This window comes from Pteropus medius, unplaced genomic scaffold (assembly GCF_902729225.1).
Source record: "Pteropus medius unplaced genomic scaffold, Ma_sr-lr_union100, whole genome shotgun sequence".
In the NCBI taxonomy this organism is placed as follows: domain Eukaryota; kingdom Metazoa; phylum Chordata; class Mammalia; order Chiroptera; family Pteropodidae; genus Pteropus; species Pteropus medius.
Genome location: NW_024352785.1, coordinates 822,366 through 839,603, shown reverse-complemented (window position 1 = coordinate 839,603; position 17,238 = coordinate 822,366). Strand labels below are relative to the sequence as shown.

The 17,238-nt window shown below is 37.8% G+C and overlaps 1 protein-coding gene across 2 annotated transcripts; it reads right to left on the bottom strand.

The window, feature by feature from the left end:
• Positions 1-280: 280 nt before the first annotated feature.
• On the bottom strand, positions 281-16,384 carry MACIR (macrophage immunometabolism regulator). Of its 2 annotated transcripts, none has more exons than XM_039848399.1 (3): positions 16,245-16,384; positions 10,156-10,245; positions 281-2,991 (listed from the first exon to the last, which is right to left on the bottom strand). In XM_039848399.1, exon 3 carries the CDS (start codon positions 2,966-2,968, stop codon positions 2,345-2,347), a length of 624 nt encoding a protein of 207 aa, XP_039704333.1. In that variant the 5' UTR covers positions 2,969-2,991; positions 10,156-10,245; positions 16,245-16,384; the 3' UTR covers positions 281-2,344. The 2 variants fall into 2 exon arrangements, with proteins under 2 accessions (XP_039704333.1, XP_039704334.1); XM_039848400.1 differs by lacking the exon at positions 16,245-16,384 and adding an exon at positions 15,235-15,387.
• Positions 16,385-17,238: the final 854 nt, after the last annotated feature.

Here is a 17,238-nt window from a genome sequence, read left to right as displayed (position 1 = left end):
AAAGAGATCCAGCCTAACCTTTTTTCTTGATAAGATAGTATCTACTATTGGAGCACAAGTCCATGGAGTACAGAGAAAGCAAGAATTAATTAATGAAAGGGCTCTACAAACACATTTTGAAAACTACTGACCTAGAATTTCAAAGCTCTCTTTCAAGAAAACCAAACTTAAAATTATATATATTTACTAATCAGGAAACAGCAAATATGCTGTATCTCCAACTTGTAACCCCTTCATTTTTGCCAGTTTCATCTGTCTTTAAGTAAAAACAAAACAAAACAAAAAGCTACACATTTTTATTTAGCTCAAGAAATTAGGCACACAGGAAGGGACAGATCTCAGTTACACAGTTGTATTTCCTAGTGGACTGAATACATATCATTGCCATGAATACATCCTTTACCTTGAAATGTGAATGAGCACCAAAAGTAGTTTTGTCTTTTTATTAACAAAAGTGGGGCCTAAAAGTAAGTGCTTAGTTGGAATTCTTGAACAGTAACAAGCCTGTTCATGGCAGACCCCATTTAAAGCAGCGCACAACAACCTGTGTTTATATCACCCTTTTATTTCATAGTTAGAAATAATACAGTTCCACAGGGTAAATCATCAATAAATAACGATGTTTAATCATTAAACGTAAAAATCCCAACTCTTTGGCATCTGACAGGATTCTATTTCTTGTCAAACTAATGACTGTATAGATATAGTAATCTTAGTGATCATTCATCAATACAATATGTTACAAAGGTGCAATTTACTTTAAAATATCAACAGCTGAGGATTTCCAGCCCACCAAGAAATCTGATCAACCCAGTAAGATATGGGCCAAGGTTCTTTCACATGGTTTGTCTCAGTGAAATCATAATAAATGTTGATTAAGAGTACCTAGGGTTTCTAATACTTATTCTGCTCTAAAGAGTTCGCCATTCATTCTGGCTAAAGAAGAGTCAAACTGTACCAGGAATGACCCACTCAATTAAAAGGTGTTCTTATATTATAAGCGAGATTGATAACACCTAAGAAACTCACAGCCCCAAAAATAAAATTTAAAATAAGCAGTTCTATGTTGCCAGAAATGCCAATTCAGTAATAAATTGCACCTTCAAGAGTCAAAAAAGAAATAGAAACTTTTACAAAAGGTAAGTTACATACATTTTTTTTTTTCAAAATATATTCAAGAATAGTTAAGCTGTATTTGTTACTAAAGCCAGGGCAATATTTCTTTAGCAACAAATTAAACCAGTGCAATTGACATAAATTGTTAAGTAATCCAGGATTAACCCATTAAAACTGTAGGAGCGCTTTAGGCTCCTACACTAATCCTAGAAACTTGAATTTCAGTGAGTGTGCTGCACAAAACTAAAACTGGAATGACCCAATGCCATGCTGAATGGTATCACTTCATACTTCGATTAAGCATTCAAGAGTAGAAAATCATGAGTTCCTCTATTAGAGTTCCATTCATTTACAGAACATTCAGATGCAAACAGTATTATGCCTATAATCCACACTAAAAGAATCCTTTCCATTTTAAAGTTCCAGATGAATTTTAAATTAGAAAATAAGCAAGAAGGAAACTTTTTCAATTTATGAAAACTTCTTATTGGAAACCTTCTGGAAAAGCTTCCCCCCACCCATTGTAAAATAAATACTTTGTATCCCAAATTTATTTTTATTAAGACACACGTTAATAATGCTATAAAGAAATATTTTACAGCCATAGAGATCAATAACTTTCCATGCGGAAATAAAAAATTCATTGCTCAATAATATTATTGAGGCAAGTGAAGATTATTCTCTTGTCAATCTGAAATGTTAATTTTTTTCAGTGCAAAACCAGTTATAAAATATTTAAACTCAATATTTAAAAATAAAAAGTGGTCCAATTCAGCAATGTTCAAGTTCTAAATTTCATAAAACGAATCATTACATACATTTGATAGTAAAATACAGAGATTAAAGAAGTACTTAAGTACTTAAGATATAAATTTCTAATGAATCATACCAAGTCAGCAACAACCAAGCAGATAACATTCCCAATTCTAGTGTCAGAATCATAAAGATGATCTTGCTGTACCAGAGCCTTTTATCCTAGCTCAAAAGCTATACGAATTAATGGTCAACATTGTTTTCTTTGCAATTGCGTGCTCTAGAATGATTTCCCCCCAAGTACCTGTGATTTCATTTCTATATTCGAAATTTGACCCAAACAATTTTTATGTTCCTGGAACACTTAGCTGATATAACCATCTATAATGTGAAGAGTCCTGTACAGAGTACAACAGTGGGTTTTTCTAGCCAAGCGTAGGCTGACCTAAACTAGTTTACACTCTCTGCAGGTCATTCATGTATTATTCCTAGCAAACACACGGTCCCCTCTCAGGGTTAGGTGTTGAAGCTGGTACTGTAGCACTTCTGTGTCAGCTGGCTCCTTGATGTTCATTTTATCTAGATTGAGGTAGTCCAGAGATTTGGAGTGAGCCCTCTTACCTTTAAGAAGACAAAGAGGCAGAGGCCCATGGAGGGCCTTATAAGGTTCATAAGGTAAAGATTTAGTGCACTTGTCTCCTGAGCTGGGCATCCGCCTTCGCCTCCTGCCATTGACAGCTGGAATCTCATATGGCTGGTAGTACCTACTTCTGGTTTTATACAAGCGAGAGGAACGTGCAAGTCCTGCATCCAGCTGTTTGGAGCGCAAGGAAGGCACAGCTTCTCCCTTACTTTCTTCGCTCCCTGTGCACTTCTGGGCCAACTTCAGCAGTTCCTCACCAGTTGTGAAGCCGACCAAATAGTTGGCGTCCATGTGGAGGATCTGGTAGCCTGACACAGTCCGGCGCATGGGCGAGCACGGCGTGCTGGAGCAACGCGGCTTCTCCGCCTCTGCCTTTCCCGGGGAGCTCACCTCGGCCACGGGCAAGGGCAGGGTGCTCAGGGAACTTCTGGGCTCGCCATTAACATCTACTTCCATTTTAGGCACCAGTCTGCACACTCCTAAAAGTAGATAGACAGATTAGAAGAGCGTAACGCGCAGCACCTTGGGCCAATCCGGATCATGTTAGAAGGCTCAGGGAGCATGAAATAACACTGGCCTGAAAAGCAGCCGATGTACCAATGACAGATTCTTACCTATGTCTATTACATGTTATGTTCCAGAGCCAGCATGAAAGGACTACCACTTTTCTGCCTTCAAGAGTTCAAATGCAGATTAAATTAAAGCCTGAAGTTCTACTAAAAAGATCAGATGCAGAAGCCAACGGAAAACAACACTTTTCTACATACAGCGCTCCATTCAAAGTTTATTCCTTGATGTGATATTAAGCAAATCAAATACAGATTCCAGATTAAGCAAATAAAAACAATCATACAATTTCACAAGAATCCACAAAATCTTTCCAACACGAAAATTATAGTCTTTACTTTTTCCATCATTTAATTTAAAATATGTACTCAGCTCTTCCACCAGCAATTCTTTTCAGCTGTGTTTAAGGGGCATATAATAAAAGATAAAAGCTGATTTATTTCTGAAAGAATCCAATTTGGCCTAAAAATCTTTTCTTATGATATGGAGGAGTCTTTCTTATGGGAAGTTTCCCCTAAACCTTGTAAATGTTCCTCACTCAATATCCCCAATGAATTATTTAAAGAAAACCATTCTGTAGTTTAAAAATTAATCTGAAATCCAAAAATCGGGTCGTTTTTAATATTAAACATATATAAAATATCAGATGTTATTTTATGTGATTATTTAATCATAAAATATACCATCTAAAACACCACCTTTTTGAATATTTAGCAAATGGCAGAAAAATTCATAATGAATACTAATATTCATTGCAGTGATTACATTATACAGTCTGGAAAAACCCCACTGACCAGAAGTACCACAAATAATGACGGCCAGGCCTAGAAAGTTACGGACAAATCAAATTTTGAAAAACAGAATACAAAGACAAACTGAGCTGTAATGTCATTTCTGAGAAATGTTATCCTCAAATAGAAGTAGGTAAGTATCTCAGATCACTAACCAAAATAGTGTCAAATAACTGATTTTAAGATTAAATATTTATTGAAAAAGGCTGTATATTAAAAATTCTTATGAATCCTTTTGTAAAATAAAATCTTTTCCTAATTGAAGCACCTCCTAAAGTTTGGGTATTCATTTAAAATCCAAGCGATTAGAAAGCTAAAGAAAAGCCACACTGCATTTCCTTCATTAGAAAATAAACCCAGACTATGAAGAAGTTACCAGATGACATCCTGCCTCACTACAGTCTACAACTATAGCACTACTGAAAACTAACATTAATAATGATTTCTAAGATAAAATAAATGCTAAAGGGATCAATATAGTTTTACTTACTTTTTCTTATAAATCATAGACTATTTCCAATTTTAATTTAACATTAAAATGCTTTAGCCCCTCAACCCTTCAAGCTTTAAAGTAATTGGCTTTATTCTACTTTATTAATATAAAAGTAAATTTATATTCGATTGCGTAATTTATTTCTCTACAGAGAGAATGGAAATAGTAGGTGACTACCAGCTACTTTGATATGCCTACAAAAACCTAAAGATTTTTCATGTAATAACCTTTAGAGGGCCATGTGAAGCTTCATCAAATTTTATGCTGAAGGAACAAAGGTTTACTCTAGGCCAAATGACAAACTAATCCTCCCTTTCTCACTAATTCTGTAGCCCAGAAATAATATAAGAGAACAGCTTATCCAAGGCCTCCAACCTACCTAACCTGACAGGCAGCTAAAGGCAGGAAGTGATTCTCTAATACTTCATTCTGAAAAGACAAGGAAAGGAGGGTCAATGAGGCCAAAATAACCAGGGCTGCGGAGAAATGGAGCATACACACAGACTGAGTGCCCTACCCAAGTAGTTACCCAGGAAGTGACACTCAGCAATCACATTAAATGACACACTGGTCTGGGTCTCTTCCAAATCTGGCAGTCCATGACAGTCCATGAATTTCCACCAGCCACCTTACTGCATTCGCATTTGGTATATCATAAACTTCCTAAAATCCATGAATTCACACCCTACCCATTCTGAATTGGATAGTAATTCAAACAGAGGCTAGCCTCAAAACTATCTTTTTTGCCTATACAGGATAAAAAGTACTAAACAAGCTAATAGTGTACAAAGTCATAATGAAGAAGAGTGGGCACAAGCTTTAAGTAACTGAAAAAATTAGAAGAGTCGGGTGAGGCAACATATAAAGATCAATTTTGATGGGACATGAAATAGATACTATTGTTAGATGAATAACTGTCACTGGTTAAGTTTCCAGAAGGATCTTCAGGCATCTACCTGATTGATAGACAATAATTTAACCTACATCGTTAAGTAGATGTGGTTTAAGAGCTCTTGAAATTTCAACCAAGCAGCCTGGTATAAAAAACCTACATAGTTTGCTGACATAAACAACATGCTCTCTGCCTGTAGAAAACACTATTTAACCAGAAAGTTAAAGAAATAAGCATTTCTAATATCCTCTAATACAAATTTTTAACCTAGTAACTAAGGTCAATACTCTAAAGTATCTGGATAGTCTTGCTACACTGGAACATGAAACTGCTCATTTTAAATATTATATATATATAGCTGTTACCTGCTGAACTTCTAATGAGTAATTCTAAGGGTTGGAATTAGAATTACTGCTCCAAACAATAGCATAGTCTAAAAACTAACATCTTTAACTTGGTTTCATTGGTCTCTGCAGTGTATTGTCATATGTAAAAGAACATCTTCAGATCTTGATATTCAAGTAAGAATGTGAATGGTACACCAGGACTCTTGCAAATTGCTTAGATTTTTTTTTAAAGGATCCTTTCCACTTATATATTGCCTGTCAAAAGATTATCTATTGTGTGGGACTAAGAAAGTTAGGTGGAGGCTGGATTTCAAACTACAGAGCGCTGATTGACAAATATTTCATTTTTAGCTGGGTGGAATATTGACTAAGCAGCATACCTTCCATTCTTCAGTGTAACTGAAAACAAACTTTTTAGGCTGTTAAATCCCTGAGAATTTCCTAACTGGATTTAAATACTGGAGCAAGATCCTGAGAGAAGCGACAGAATCAACTTTCTCAGGTTATCTTTTAAATGGGTCGAAGTGGTACAGGTACTTGTTCCTCCTGAAGAGGAGGATGACTAGGTACTTTCTAATTCTGGAAATTTCAAAAAAAAAAAAGATGCTAAAAGCAAAAAAGACAACAGTCTCAAAGTCAACATATTTCAACATATGGATGTCCAATATTTTGCACTGAAAAATTTATTAAAAGTCATTTACCAGGAAACTTGGCTATCATGACTGGAGATGGCCTGTGTTTAACAGTAAATTCTTCATATTTTACCATGAAATGTTTGTCTGTGGGTTTGTTATTTTTAACAAACCTATCCCTGACTACTCATTTTATTTCACATTTTAAAATAAACTTTGTAACCAAAAAAGCATATTTCTAAGATAAACAATTACAAAGCATTCCCATATATATTGTAGTATATGAAACAGACACTACTCTCATGGCATCAATAAGAATAAATGTGAACTAAGAAATCAGGCCCAATGCTCAGATCCAATGCTAACCTCTGCACTGCAGGGCACTAACAATCAGGAACCAGAAATACCCTTATTGCTTCATTTAATGCCTTTCATATATATTTAAAGCAAATATAAAGACTGGACACAGAAAATAGAAAAACGTTATAACAGAAGCAGCAAAATTTCAGTGGAGAGAGGAGTCTAGAACAGAAAATGTAACAAGAACAGAAAACTCACCTTGTAGTTGAACAATGCTTTTAAAACTGTGTTTCTCATACTAGTACCAGGAACAAATGTAATTTTTTAAACGACATCTAAGGATCTTCAATATCAAATTCTCTCACAATCCAATCAGTAACAACAGCACTGACATATACTTAGAACACATATGAAAGACCTGGCAATGTTCACAGGTGCCACTCTATTAATTTGAAATATGTGAGGATTTAAACTAGACAAAACCAGACAAGGTAACACTCTAATATTAACGAGAAAAATGTACACAGTGCACATTTCTAAACCACTTGGTACAGCATGCAATTGTGAATTTTGTCTGAAACTAGAGCAAACAAGGCCCAAACCACCACACATGTGCAGGGGAACCCAGGCACTAAGATGGGCATATTCAAAACCCTGTGATCTGTATGGAACCTGTTCAGCTTTGAACACTCTCCAAGAGGCCAAACTTCCTATATATTGGGCAAAAAGAGCAACATTCTGAAAATAAAACCAAACCCCTTAGCTCCTTAGACTAGCTCTGAAAATAGCTGATAAGTTTCACAACTGCTATACAAAGAATTCTTTTTGAGAATAACTGCATTCTGGGAATTTTTTTTTAAATCAAGCTTATCAAAAAAAGTCACCCTCAGTAATCAAAAAACTGCTCCATATGCTTGAACTGTTTTTAGAAATATGCAGCAATACCATTTGAAACAGATATAACTATCTAAATATACAGAACAAAAATGTCATCATGTGAACAAAATTCTTTTCAAGAGGTACCTGAAACAAACAATTCAGAATAGAGCCATTCCTTAGCAAATGGAGTCTCCCAAGCATGGCTATTATCCATCTAATGGTATCTAGCACCATAAATTTTAATGCAGAAACATCTTGGGGTTCACCTACCTGGAACTTCTGATTATAGAGAAGACGACACTGAAGCTACAAAGGCAGGGGCTTGCCCAGAGCCATGCAGGCAACCCCAGATCTCCTGCTCCAAGTCGAGTGCTCCTTCTATTTCATCATGCTATGCTTTTAGTACACAATTCCAAACTTGTCTACACACTGACATCATCCAAGGAGCTTCAAAAATGCTGATGCCTGTGTTCTATTCCAGATTTTTCATTTGGGGGATAGCCTGAGCTCTAAAATTTTTAAAAGACCCCTAGGTGATTCTAATATGCCAACACATCTGGGAACGTGTCAGATAGAACTTATCAGATAAAAGAGATTCACTCCTGTAAGTTCCTGCCCTTTTTTTTTTTTAATCAATATAGTTAAATTAGTGGATATCATTTTTGGCTGCTTCCAATTGCTAACAACCTTTCACTAAGGCCTTCTAGTTTACTGTTTCTAATTTACCGTGGCTTTTAAAAAATCTGTTAACCAAACTTATTAAAACTGGATATAAAATAAAAGTAAATCTGTGCTGAATAAGAATCAGGTTTCTACATCTGCATACATTTTGGTATAGTTATTTTCGCCTCTTAGAAGCCTCTGTCAGGTACTTTGGCAATTTCTTATAAACAAATAAATGCTTATTAAACAACCCACCTACCCTACTTGTAGGTATTTTCCTAGGTAGGATACACGAAAATATATGTTCACACAAAGACCTGAACGTGAATGTTTATAACAGTTTCATTCATAATCACCAAAATCTGGAAATAATGCAAACATTCATCAACAGGGAAATGGGGGAAAAAAAAAACTATTCCAACCACAGAATAAAATATCACTCAGAAATGAAAAGGAGCAAACTAAAATTACACCAAATGAAAGCAGCAGACAGAAAATGCTACATACTGTGTGATTCCATTTATATGACACTCTGGAAAAGGCAAAACTATTGGGACAGAAATCGATCAATGTACCAAGGACTGCAGTTGGGAGGAGGGGACAGACTACAAGGGGTACAAGGGAATTTGGAGGGATGATGAAAATATTCTATATTGACTGTAGTGGTCATTATACAACTGGATACGTTTGTCAAAACTCAACATACTATATACTTAAAAGGGTGAATTTTTACTGGTTATAAATTAATGAATTTGATTTTAAAAATAAAAGAAGCCTCTCACATACTTCCAAGTTTTTGATGGTCCTCCAAATTTTATATTCCTATAGCTACAAGAATGTGTTTACATGTGTGTATGTACCTATATCTCTCCATATGCATATATATGTACATATGTATATATAGTTATATATGTAAATAAAAGGACATTCTAGCACAGCTGCAAAAGGATAAATGAACCAACTTAAGAGGTAGTAAGTCGCCTGACATTAAAGGCATTCAAACATAGACTGGACGACCATTCCTTCTGATTCTGAGAATATACAAGAATATACAAGAATTTAAAATTTGAAGAATTTTAAAAATTGGAGGACCAAATTTTGTGCTTTATTTCAGCCACTTTCTTATTCGATATCCTCTAAAAGTACTTTGTACTTATGGTTTTCAAACTTCTTGCTCTTTTCTTGAAAATTGAAAAATTCAGTAATGTTTCCAGTTTTTCAATGTTTTAAAATGCATTTTCATAAATTTGATAGGCTATATCTACTTAACAAACAAAAATGTTCATTTTTCTCTATCATTCCTTTGAATCATTCTGCTGCCGTCTGCTAATCTGGAAATCACTTATTATGAAACTGTTTTTTCCAAGGATTATGACTGCTCTAAGCAATATTTATAAAGATATTGGCCAAGTAGAATGACATACCAAAGCATGAACTCACAATAATCGTTTTTAAAATACTAAAAAGTTACAAAGATCATTAAATTTTTTCCCTGTCAAAGATTTGGAGCTATATGAACAACTGTGTCAGCACGGATACAAAGATGACACACTGAAAAAAAGACAACCAAAGAAAGACAACAGCATATTTTCAACAGTTTAAATTCATGGTGTGATAAAAGCAATGTCACACTTGCGGTGGACTGCTATCTGACTAAGTGAAAATTGTGTTCTTTTCAGTCATTTGTTTGCTACTCTTTATGTATGATAATATACAACCAGAACTTTTTGCAAATTATTTTGCCAATCTTTGGAGATTAATAGTTTTACTAAAATTTCCCTGAAATTAGAGCAACTACCTCTTAACTACTATATTTTGAAATATTATTCCATAAGACCTCCTTTATTTTATAGGAATAAAAAAAAAGAAAATCTACTCAATAGTCAATCAAAAGTCAAAAACTTCAAATAATGTTAGCATTCTACAACAATAATTTCAATTTTCACCATTAAAAATTTCATAATTGTAGTATACGTATTTGCAATGATATACTGACATTTCACATTTATCTATTGATGTAGTCCTTAAAACATATTATATTATGTTCATAACAAACAGAAAAAGCAAAATATAACTCACCAGACTAAATCCCAGAAGATGTCACTGTACAATTTCCAATGAGTCCCAAGGGAACACAGGCATAATAATTTTTCTGCTCTACTCCAGATACTAAATATGAAATACAAAAATAAACCTTTAATTTAACAAGAAACACAACTTATAAAGCAATTACATCATTCTAACTGCAAAACAGGATGAAATTAGCAGGAAGTACTAATCCTAGGTACAAGTCATATAAGATAAGGACTAATTAATTAGAGTAATTTTGAGTTTATTCAGCTAAATTAAACCTCAAACATTTTATCACACTTGTTCCTCTGTGTTCTGTTGCTTAAACTCTACCTCGAGACTAAGAGTAGCTAATTAGGCTAAATGAATAAACAAGAAAACTTAGGGATTTAAATGTTGGTTGCACCACCCTAAGCCCTATTATGTATCCTATGAAAAAATAATGCTGAGGCTGTGGGTCAAAAGAACAGGTCTTAGCCCTGGCCTTGCTAAGAACTCTGCCTCTTGACCTTGCATAAACAGCAACCTTTAAAATGACAATAGCATCCTTCCCCTCGCATACAGTTGTTACTGGATCAAATGAGATGAGGCAGGTGAATGTGTTCTGCATGCTGCAAAGCCCTTTATGATGTGTGATGTTATTATTATGTATTTTTGGTGTCTACTCATTTTAGCCATAAAATAACAACAATAAAAAAGTCCTTCATAAGACTCCTCGGAGGCAAGTGACTAGAAAGCCCTTATAAAACATTATAAAAAAAAAAACAAACTTGAAAAAACACTTCTTTAGAGTTATCACATTTCTTAACATTTCTAGCATCTCCTCTGTTCCTTCCCCTTCTACCTAGGAAGGTAAAGATGGAAGAGAATCTATCTTTATGTCCTACCTCTCCAGTTAACTGGGTTAATTTCTTGAGACCAAGAAAACTCCTCAAAGTCCTTTCCACCTGTAAAGGTCTCTTTGGTTGTTGGGTTTTCTGTTGTATTTAACTTGGGAGGTGGAAAGAGTGCTGAACTGAGTGGACACATGTTACCTATATAGGTGCACAGGGCACAAAGAAGTGGCAACAGCAGAGCAGAATAAAAACAGCAAAAGAATAAGGAGTTTATAACTTTATTGCTTTCTTTACCAATCCAGAAGAGTTTTAACCAAAGGAAATGGATAATTACTGAATTAAAGGTATTTGCTTTTACAGCTTGAGAAGCTAGGAGTTATTGCATCTAGAACTGTCATTCCGAGAAACGAACACGTTTCAGCCTTTGGGACATCTTTAGATTTATATAATAGACACACTCCCTCTTCATTTCTTTTGCCATGACTATTTTCAAATTGAGTAACCAAGAAACCTAGATAATTAAGACTTGGTTCTACACGAATGAAGACTCTGATTTTAACATAAAGTGAATTGTAATGCAACAAAATTGTTACCTAACAAAGTTTCTACTTAATCACCTCCAAAGAACTTCCCCAATACTGTTATAAAGTTCAAGTTGATTTACTTACATAAAGAGATTTTTACTGGGGAAGAGAAATAAAAAGAAACATTTTTTACTACATGTGAAAAGTTATACACATTTTACATCATTTAATCTTTACTACTACTCTATGAGGAAAATATTATCCCCACTGTAAAAAGTATGTGGTCAACCAATACTATTTGAGTCAGAGCAACAATCTGAACCCCAATCCATCCGACTCCAAAGCCCACTGATATTGCTTTGTATATGAAACTTCATTCTGGATTTAAAAGCAGAGAAACCTTTAAAGTAATTAACTAACTCTTGCACTGGAGCTGATGTGGAAGTCTAGGAAATGGTCGATAATTGCATAGTAAACAAAGGGTAGTAACTGATTATCCCTATTATGCCAGTGCCAAGCCAAAATTAGAATACAAACCAGAGTCCAAGAGAGTGACTCAGGGCCAAACCAAGGTGCAAGAGCTCTGTTTCACTTATTTATTACTCATTTCTGACTCTGCATTTTTTTTGTGTGTGTATAATTGTCTGCTATCTGTGCACAGGAGCTAAGAAGAAAATGATGACAATGGTGAAAAAGAACAAAAAATTTTTAAATTAAAACAAGGCTAGAAATTAATATAAGAATATTCCTTCTTTAAGAGAGTACGTACAAAAGAATCCAGTAAACCACTATAGTAACCCCCATCTTCCATTAGAAAAAATTAAAATATTGTAATATGAAAGTTCTCAAAATATACTTTTGAAAGAACATTTTTAGAATACTTTAAAAATCTATTTAGTCTCTAACATTTGCAATTGATTCTGGCCGATGTTTTGAACATTATGCCATGGCAAGATATCAATGGATCTCCTCTCAAAAACAGTCAGCAATTAGGAACTCACAAGAATTTCTTATAAGGTAGACTAAATACTGCATAGAAAAACAGACTGAAGTAAACAGAGCAAAGGCTAGAGTATATAATGCTTCCAGCTATAAGCAGCTGAAGTAAACAGAAATCCCTGTGACATTATCCTGTAAGCAATGAAAATATGAAAAATTTAAGCATGGCCAAGAGAGGTCCACAAGCCACTGGTTAGGGAAACCATGAGTGACTAAGCAAAAGACATCCAATATTTGACTGCAGATGAAGCTTCTACAAACAGAAAAGTTTGCAAACACTAAATAGCAAGTGTGTCAAATTTCTTAGGCAAGATGATAGATATTGCAGGTAAATGAAGAATGTTCTTCATAAGTAGGGTGGCCATATGTCTCAGTTCATAGCCACCAGTGCCCTGGTATAATTATTTACAGCACTCCCTTTTGGTCTCAAAGTGTTCCAGTTTGGCCATTATATTGTTATCCTACTCAAAAGTAATCTATAACAATGGAAAGGCAATGAATTAAGAAAAGAAGGGAGGGCGGGAGGGAGGACCCCTTTGCTCGCATAATGGCTTCCCATACAGATCTGAGGAGTATTTCATTAGGTGTATCCACTCAGGCATTTAATTATTCATTTACTCATTCAGTCATTCAACAATATTTAGAGTCTTATGCCCCAGCACTGTACAGGCACTGGAGAAAATACAAAAAGTAAAGCTTGAGAGCAGGCAAGAGGGAAAAACAGACAGGCATGAAAATGCTTAAATCTAATACATATAACAGTAAACCTGAATGGCACCAGAAACCCAGAGAAGGGAGTGGTTTTCCCAAAAATATACAAAGCTCCATACGGAAATGTTCAAGCTCACACAAAATCTCTACATACAAAAAAAGCCATAAAACTCAGGCTTCATCATAGATCCACTAACAAAATAGCAGTAAGAAAAAAATTAACAAAATCTATCACTTCCAAATCACAAGGTTATAAATATAAAGGGCCAGCACACAGTATTTGTGAATTTTGGTAAATAAATCCCACTCATCATTAGAGATTATGAGAAGCAAGATAAATTTCAGCGAAGAAAACTGTTAAGAGTAGAAGTTATAGGTACTCAGAATGGCTATTTGGAGAGCGGCCAATAATGAAAAAGCACTTCAGGGTAGGGGGTCAAGCAATTTTTAAAAGTCTTATTCAGACTAATGAAAATATTTTGTAACCAATAGTCTCAAAGATGACTCTAAAACAAGTAAAGAAAGAAGGACCAAAACATATCTCAAGTAACAAAATACTGAGCAGAAATAAAATGATTTAACGCATACAATGAACACAAAATGCTTAGCTGTACCTACATGCTTATTTTAGAGTTTACTCTAAAATAAACTTACTTTTCCATTTGCGAATCATAAAAACTAAATCAATAATTTCTGAGAGTTAAGGAGGGTGTGACTTTTCTGAAACCATCCTTGACCAAACCATTAACCTCACCAACCTGGTAAGACAACCCATAATTGGTTCATTAAGACAGAAATGTGTTTCTTTTTCTAATATGATTTCTTTTAATAAGAATCCCCTTAAAGTGCATCATTCATTTTCTATTTCTGCTAGTAGAAATTTAAGCTAGATTATCACTGTTTTATCATTAGGTGAAATCATCCTTTTAGAAAAAATTCAGTTTCACTACAAATATGACCTGAGGTAACTGGAACTGCAGGTCTACATGCAGTCTTTACAGGAGATTTGCCTCTTTGGAAGCATAACCAAAATGGGACAGGTGTACATAGTGGAACTGGCTAAACTTCCATACGAAAGCTTAAAACTAGGAACTTATTTTGGTAGACTGGTGATGAAATCAGAGTTCTCTCTGGAGGAAAAGAGCTGATTTCCCCCCCAGCCCCAGCAAAAATAAATAAATAAATAAATAAAAATAAAGAAATCCTGTAGCGTTTTTTAACTCCCACCTCACTAAATATTTTTAAGGGTTAATGTGTACATTAGCTTTCCAAAGTATACAAAATTACAGAGAAAGTAAACAAATTTACTGACCATATAAATGATCAAAAAATTATATTCCTAAAATACTTACTACTAAACAGTCTCATTTGCAATAAACTAGCAGAAGCATACATCAGTTCTTATCAAATCAAGAGGTCTTTGGGCTCTTTCGTCCTTATATTTCCTCTTGGTCATTTAATAATGCACACACAGGTACATAATAAAAACACTGAGAAATCTGTGAAACATTCATTAAACATAATTGTGTAAGCATATATCATGGTCTTGAATTAAAGTATCAAAAGCTTCTGCAATAATAATCAATACTGTATTTTAAAATGACTGGGAAAATAAACTTTTGGGAAAAGGTCATTTCTATCTCCCTCGTGTCTAATCTACTCTACAGGGTTAAAAAAAAATTAAGCAAAAGCTCTAAATTGTAGGGTGGCTCATTTGAGAAAAACAATGTAAAATGAAGAATCTAGTAACGTCAGAAATGTTGTGCAAGAATTGTTCTTTCAGCTAGGAGTAGCAAGCACGCTATAAATTCTGCCTCCATTTTCCCAATTCCTCAAATGATTAAAAAGTTCCCAGTCCCAGTTTTACCTCTGCACCACAGGCATACACTTACACACTCAGCATCTTGGCTCAGCACAAATCACTGGCCCACTGGGTGCAAACTGGCGTGGGTGGAAAAGCAGGGAGACACTAAGGATGTGGAACCCTTACAAGGAGAAAAGGACGGGGCAATCATTACCTTCGTGCTCCCATCTATCTAGCGGAGATTTGCAGATTCCACCACTAGAGTTTGGCAGCTTCACAATGGGACCGCCTGCTCAAGGTCTGGCTGACGGCCGCATGGAAACTCCTTTCCTCCGCTTCCCACCCGCCCCAAAGTCCATCCGCGACAGGTGGGGTGAGGGCGGCGATGCCCAGCGACATCTGCCGCTTTCGCTTCTGGCCAGCTCCCGGCGCCAATCCACACGCGCGCCCCCGGCCAAGGCCGGCCCGTCCGCCTCCGCCGCCCCGGCAGACCCGCAGCGGGCGCGGGCTGCAGGCGCCCGGGCGACCTCGCCCCCAGATTCAAGTGCGGGCAAGAAAGGCTGACGAGATAAGGCCACCAGGGCTCACCCTGAGGCGCTATCTGGCCCGGGCAGCCGCACCCGGCCGCGCGGCCAGAGACGCAGCAGGCCTGAGAAAGAGCTACTTCTCAATGGGACCCCAAGGCCCGCTGTCCCGTGGTGCTGGCACCGCGGCGGAGCAGAGAGCCTGCGCCGCAACGCGCCCCGACTTCCGCACCACAAGAGAGGCGCTCCGAGTCGCCGAGTCCCCACAGCTCCCGGCGAGCGCACGCCGCGCGCACACGGGGCGCACGCCCCCGCACACTCACACGCGCTGCACACTCACGGTGTCTCGGGCCCCACCCCTGTGCCAAGGAACCACGGGCTCCCGGCACCCGGCGAGGGCCCCACCCAGTTCACCAGACCCCAGCACCCTGCTCCAGTGCCCAGGGGTCACCAGTCCGCGGAGGCCGGGGGAGGGGGGTCACTGAGGCCACCCATCCCGTAGGCCGGCCGGGCCGGGTTCCACAGCACCGCACGAGCACCGCGCGCCCGGCCCCGACACGAGGCAGGGAGGAAGGGGCGGCGCTGCGACTAGGGCTGGCACTCGAGATCGGTTACTGGGGCACCCCCCGCCCCCCATCACCACCACCTTTTCTGCAGCACAAAAGGTTGCAGACGGAACCACCGTCCCCATGCAACCTACCAGGGGCTTACAGCTTCGCCGCCTCCGCCGTGCCAGGAGCCGCGGAGTCGGAGACAGGGGCCGGAGAGGTGCAGGGCTGCGGCGCCGAGATCCGGGTAGAGGCCGCCAGGGTAGCCAGCCGGGTACCCTCTCCTCTCCCACCGCGCTCAGCGCCAGCTACCGCCCGGCGTAGTCCCCGCCTCCTCCTCCGCCCGCCTTCCCGCCCTCCTCCGCCTGGCTGCAGAGGCGCAGCCCGTCAGCGATAAGCCCGCCTCCTGCGCCCAGCTCAAACACCCGGAGGAAGGCCGGACTGGCAAGAGAAAGGCGCTAAGAGGCCTGATGAGGGTGGTGGGCGGGGCGGATTGCTGACTGAGGAGGGGAGGGAAGAGTCATAACAGCCCCTCCCCAGTCCAAACCCGGCACTCCAACTCAAGAACCTGAAGGGCACCAACTCGCTGGCCTGGCAACAGTCAGGTTTCCCCACTTAAGTGATGTGGTGATGTTTGTCATTTGTGAGTCTCTGCTTAAAGGATGCAGCACTGAGCAGAAATAGAGAAGACTAGAAGCCCAGGAAATTGCAAATTATAAGATCAGTCTTAGAAACCTGCAAAATGTCTAGTGAAATGGAGGGGAGGGTAAAATTTGAATTGATTTTTATTAGATTGGCTATTTTTTAATCTTCAGACTTGATCTTTTCCGTTCTTGTAAGATATTCTTTTCTTTGATCAAGATTTTTTTATTCTCAGTTCCTGTACTTCTGCCAAATCAGTTAAACTCAGTGATATTTACTGATATTTATTTAGCTCTCTCTATGCGCCAGGCCTTTTTACGTGTATTTCCATATTTACACCTCTCAATAATTATACAAAGGAATGACCAATTATCCATATTTTTTTTAGGCGAGGCATCCCTTGGTTGACCTCACAGACTGCAAGGACCTTGTCAATTTACAATCCCTTATTTTTTATTTTTATCTTTTTTTACTCCCCCCTCCTCCCCCCACAGCACCTGGTCT